General features: G+C 45.9%; 1 protein-coding gene across 3 annotated transcripts; it reads left to right on the top strand.

Moving 5' to 3' along the window:
* The first annotated feature begins 1527 nt into the window (after positions 1-1527).
* On the top strand, positions 1528-3222 carry LOC147427340 (uncharacterized). 3 transcript variants are annotated; one of them, XM_086497004.1, is made up of 6 exons: positions 1528-1681; positions 1771-1853; positions 1956-2030; positions 2111-2170; positions 2258-2316; positions 2397-3221. In XM_086497004.1, exons 1-6 carry the CDS (start codon positions 1678-1680, stop codon positions 2845-2847), a joined length of 732 nt encoding a protein of 243 aa, XP_086353130.1. In that variant the 5' UTR covers positions 1528-1677; the 3' UTR covers positions 2848-3221. The 3 variants fall into 3 exon arrangements, with proteins under 3 accessions (XP_086353130.1, XP_086353128.1, XP_086353129.1); XM_086497002.1 differs by having other exon boundaries at positions 1528-1853; positions 2397-3222; XM_086497003.1 differs by having other exon boundaries at positions 1530-1853; positions 2261-2316; positions 2397-3220.
* Positions 3223-5623: the final 2401 nt, after the last annotated feature.

Here is a 5623-nt window from a genome sequence, read left to right as displayed (position 1 = left end):
CAAAAGTGACAAAACAATGCATATGTGCATCAAATACTCCCACTGCAATCTGTGTTGATGCTAAATATTGCAACCTGTAAGAAACCTGGATGTCCTGTACGTATGCAAGAACCTGTGAGGAGATGGATGCCTGAAAAAACAAGACAATGTCGATGCCAAAAAGTGCTCCTAATCAGCCCATAAACATCATCTCAATAGCACATAATAGCCATAAAGCGGCTATATACCATCCCAAAATAGTCTCTGAACAACCTGCACCTATGTCTTGTAGCAAAAGTGGAGTTGAAAAAATACAACTCCTGAAGCATAGCTCTAATGAAGCTTTCGACTGCAGGAACAACTTCGAAAGGGGGTAAAACTTCAGGACACCTACTGGAAATGCTCTCCAAACACTGAATTTGCCGATGCCGAAATCAGAAACCTGTTTGCACTTTTGAAAGTGCGCGCGCGGACGCGAAGACAGCAAGCACAAACCATGCTCTGATACCAGTTGAAGGTGCTGCGGGAAGCGTGTGCGAGAGTAGAGAGAGAGAGAGAGAGAGAGAGAGAGAGAGAGAGAGAGAGAGAGAGAGAGAGAGAGAGAGAGAGAGAGAGAGAGAGATCTGCTTTGGGTGGAGCGCACAACAACGTTATCCTATTGTTGCAGCTCCTTGTTCTATTGTATTAAAGAATAAGTGTATATTGGTTAAGTTATTAGACGGGTTAGTAGTAAGTGGGATGTCCGGCTAGTTGGCATGAATCCCAATATTTTCAGCGCAAAATGCAGGACGTGCACTTCGAACTGCTAGTTCCTTTGCACATGTTACCACTGGGCTATCTTCGACTAATGATATGCTTTCTCGCTAAAAGTAAGCTTTTGTGTTTCGTCGGCTTGCCTCGTGACTAATTGACACCATCTTGTCAGGTGGGATCTACGGTCCACCATCTTCGAACGATGTGGACCGTCCATTTATTCTCAAGAATAAAAAGATTCCGACCGGTTGAGCCCTTGCGACTAGAACCCACCACCTACACAACCGGAGGCCATGACTCTCCCTTTAAGCTATCATGTGCCACTTGAAATGGAGGTGTGAACATAGAATCATATAGCAAAAATGACGGGGTGGGGATCACATGGTGTTCACTTGGAGATCACCTTGGGATGGACGAGGTCACACTGCAATCACTTTGGGATAGTCGGGGTCACACTGTAATCACTTGGTAATGGGTGGGGTCACAAGGTGATCACATGTTGATTGGGATCCACACGGGGATCACATGGCGGTCACTTGATGTTCACATCAAATTTACTTGGGGTTCACTTTAATTGTGATCACATGGTGATCACTTGGGGATTGAACCGCCATCGGACGGTGCAAAACCGATCCCCCCCCTCCCCCGTCAAATCAATAGGGGCCGTAGATCCCACGTGACAGAGGTGGTGTCAATTAGTCACGAGGGCCGGCTTGTGTGAACAGGGAAGCGAAGGCAATTAGCAACCATTAAAACCTGCCGCCGCGTCTGAACCCCAGTGCAAGTTGAGAACGCGGGACGTTGTGAGTTCAAACCCGTTCCAACCACAAGTTTGATACTATTCTCTACCTCCCTCCCGCGCAAAATTCCCTCCTCTCTTGACACCACTACACAGTGCAAGGCTCGATTTCAGCAGTACGAGTTGCACGCAAGCCACAATCGCAGATGGGTAATGTACCCTTCTCTCTGCGGTTATGTCCTCTGCTGCCTTGCAAGCTATCCATGGCGATGCAGGTTCTCCCTTTCTGGCTTTTGCAGATGATGATGCCGAGCTACTGTACGAAGATCTGTTTGAAGATTTGGAAGATGGCAGGGCTATCATCAAGACGTCCGTCCACGAGGTACTCGAGTCTGCGCTGTGTGTGTGTGTTTGAGAGAGAGAGAGAGAGAGAGAGAGAGAGAGAGAGAGAGAGAGAGGACATTTACATTCATCTATCTTTTAGTTGGAGGATCGTATTAAGGAACTCAGTGATGACGCTGAAACTTTGAGATTGCAAGCTCGCAATCTGCAAGAGAAGGTATGCCAAGCTTCACTTCACCATTTCAATTCCTCTCTCCAGTTTTTTGTTGTTCTGCTCATTCTTCTGCTGCTGGATAGAATGACGAACTGTCGAAGCAAAATGAAGTCCTCGTCCGAAACATATCCTGCCTTTTCAAGGTCAGCATCTGCTTCTGTTCGGTGATGCACAAAATGTTGTTTGCATGCTTTCTTCAGGACACTCACTTGCCCTTTTTGTCTCTGGAGAAGACAGCCCAGATGGAAATAGCTCGGAAGGATAAGCAAATCAGAAGTCTTCAGCTAGAGTAAGCAAAAATCCGCTTTTGTTCTAAGTGCAGGTTGCTGGTTTGTGGTGTTTCTGTGTCGCTAAATGTGGTTAATGTAGATCTTTAGGTGCACGTGCTCCTGATCGTGACACGCCAAACCCCCTGAGCTCAAGAGCAGTGGCAGTGGGAAAGCGACGACCAGACACTGATGTTGGTAACGAATGCAGAAAGCATGGCGCGTCTGCGGTGGTGGCATCGAAGGCAGAGGGCAAGATCAATGAGCCTAAGACATCATCCTTGGCAGCCAATGGTGCTTGGAAGCAAGCACACCAGGCGCATGCACAACATCAGGAATCTGTGGAGATGGTAGACAGTCGCAAGAGTCGTGATTATGTTGATGAGGTGCGAAAAAGGAGCAGGGGCAATGAGGAGTTCCGACACGAGTCGGGGAGGAGAGGAAATGAAAGACATCTTACTGGATCAAGAGAAAGGGAAGGTGCTCATCATCGACACTCGTTCAATGCACATGGGGGGCCGCAGAGCAACAGAGTGAAGCGAGTTTGCTCTTAGCTGAAAGCTTGACATTCATTGTTTAAATTTACAAGCACATTATACACCTGTAGGATAGCGAGGTTGTTGGGCGGGCTCATGGTGTTGCAGTAAATCAGTGGCTACCTCATAAATCCATTCAAGAGGCTCACCCAAACCCCCACCTCGTAGAAGGGTAGGTGCCACGGCACCTTTTCTGTGTGAAGAATTACCCCACAAGTGAAGTGTTGGGCGGGCTTGAGCGAAGCAATGGATTGTTTGCTGCTTTGATTAGCCAAATGTCATGCAAATTTGACCTCATCCCTTTGTATTGTCTGTCACCTTCCTCAAGGTGTGTGTCCTTGTGAATAAGCTCCAAGATTTCTGAAAGTCTACGGTAGTTACAACCATAGATGTGGGAGAGAGCAGCATAACAAAAGTTGATGTGCATGCATGTATGTGGGTCTGGGGGAGAGAGAGAGAGAGAGAGAGAGAGAGAGAGAGAGAGAGAGAGGATCCATCCCAATGGATCACAAGTCTGCATTTTGCAAATTTTCCAATTGGAGAAAAGTCTATTACAACTCTAAATCTTCTATTTCTAGAGTCTAGCACACTATGCACACATGCCCCTCCTAGCACATATATACCTCATAGGTAAAAATCTTCTTGATGTATCAGAAAGGTGGCATTCATCTGCAATTAACTGCAACATAGCATAATAATTAACAGTTTGATGTTAGCCACAGCAAAAGGAATGGTGTTTGGACCAAATATACGACTTTGGGCACTATTAAGATGGGTGGCGATTTCGTAAGAATGGATGACTAGCCGATAAAGGGTAGATTCATAGCATACCTAAATAGCCATACAACCATGGAAAGCAACCTACACCGCTTTTTGATGTCTTCAATAATGCCAGAGCACATTGAAGATGTGTCCTCAATGTTATTCTTGGTAGGATAATACTTCAAGTTGATAATCCAGTGTATTTTATACAATCATAGATAGTAATGAGCATCAATATGCTTCGTCCATCTGCTAAAGCAATAGCAATAAAATAGATGGAATAGAGGAATCAACAACCAGCCGAGGAGAGGCTCATGTTGACCAAAATGTAGGAAGGGATCAGGAACATGAGATCAAAATGTAGTACCTAGAGATCTAGCACACAAGATGAAGATGCCATGAAGACCAAACTTAGTCTCAACACACTAAAGCACTGCCATTCACTTCGGCATTCTAAAACAAGAGAGTCAAATGGCACATTAATTGTCTAGAGGGTCCTTCGCACTCTAAAACTTAATGGCCCACATGGAAAGGTATGTCCACTAACTGTAAAAACCAATAAGACGTTCAAAAGTATGCCTATCTCCCTTCTTCACTAGAGGGTTTCGGGAAATTTCTTTTTCCCAAACATACATAAATCCCTTTAATGCAATTCTCAATAGGAGAACATGCCAAGTAGCTAGCATTTTTGCCATTTGAACACTATTTTGTGCCAAATTCCTCCCAAATTTTTTCCTTTTCCCGATTGTCTCAAGTGGTTATTTCAATTTCCAACCGGCCCAAGGCTACGCTGAGGCACACTTTTCCCACTAGTTGGCCAAGGCTTATTTTAAAAAGTAAAAAATAGCACCCAATTCAAGATCCCAAGATTAACATGCACTTTCACACAAGCAACAAAACAAAGTCAAGGAAGCAAACCCATTGTCACTCTCTCACTCTCTCTCTTGTTAGGGTATAGGCGTTTGTGCTTTGCCCGGCCGCCCAGAGTCTGGGCGCCCACTGATTTGTATACCTTATACATAGCATAAGTGTATAGGGAGCTGCTCACTCTTTGAGTCTCCCTACCCACATCGTGTGTGTCTCCTTCTCTCTCTCTCTCTCTCTCTCTCTCACTCTCTGTCTGTGGTGCTTCCCGATCCCCTTCAATTGGTATCAGAGCTATGGTGACCGCGGAGAGCACGACGGCTTTGAGAGCTTCGAGGCGATAGCTCGCTCGCTCTCGACGGTGGAGTTCGATCGCGGAGTTTCACGGAGAGCGATTTTAGCTTGAGGAGCATTGTCTTTGGAGCTTAGGAGCTTGGTGTGGTCAAGCTTGGTCGAGGAGGCGGTTGCGGCTTCCTTAGTGAGAGGAGTTTTTGAGCTCAGTGGAGCTCGTTAGAGAAGTGCTCGGCGGAGGAGAGCTTGACATTCGAGTGCTTGGATGCTGTTGTGGCAGAGCTCTTGTGTTGGAGCTTGCATTGAGAGGACATTGCATCACGCAGAGTGGAGCAAGAGCAGGTTCAAAACTGTGTGCAGCTCGTTTTTGTCATTTTCGGGCTCTAAAACGCAGTTTTTTGCGTAGCTCCGTCATACGGAGTCAGATCTACATGATCCAGGAGTTTAGGTCAGGGTTTTGGCACGCTCCGGACGCGATGGTGATATCTATTTGCTGAAATTATGCTTTGAATTACAGCAGGTACAGCAGCAAGTTTATTTGTGCACTCTCGGGTCCCAAAAACACTGTTTTTAGCATAGCTTTCACACCCGAACTCGGATACATATGATCCAGGAGTCTATTTTGGGGTTTTGGCACGCTCCGGACGCGCTCGTTATATCAGAATTTTAAAATTCTGAATGCTGAATTTTCTGCAGCAACAGTTGTTTATTGTGTGTCGAGGATTCCACACATGGTTTGCTCTCAGATGTGAGAGTGATATTTGCTGCAAGTTTCCTCACAGGTGGGAGGATACGATGTATGCCTTATGTGGTTTGATGCTCAGGGAGACTAATGTGATTGCATTTTGAGCTCGGCAATGTATGCCTCGAGCATGTT

The sequence above is a fragment of the Adiantum capillus-veneris genome, chromosome 23 (assembly GCF_014529385.1).
Source record: "Adiantum capillus-veneris isolate H3 chromosome 23, ASM1452938v2, whole genome shotgun sequence".
Taxonomy (NCBI): Eukaryota; Viridiplantae; Streptophyta; class Polypodiopsida; order Polypodiales; family Pteridaceae; genus Adiantum; species Adiantum capillus-veneris.
Note: the sequence above shows the minus strand (reverse complement) of the source record. Positions and strands in the feature narration are given on the sequence as shown.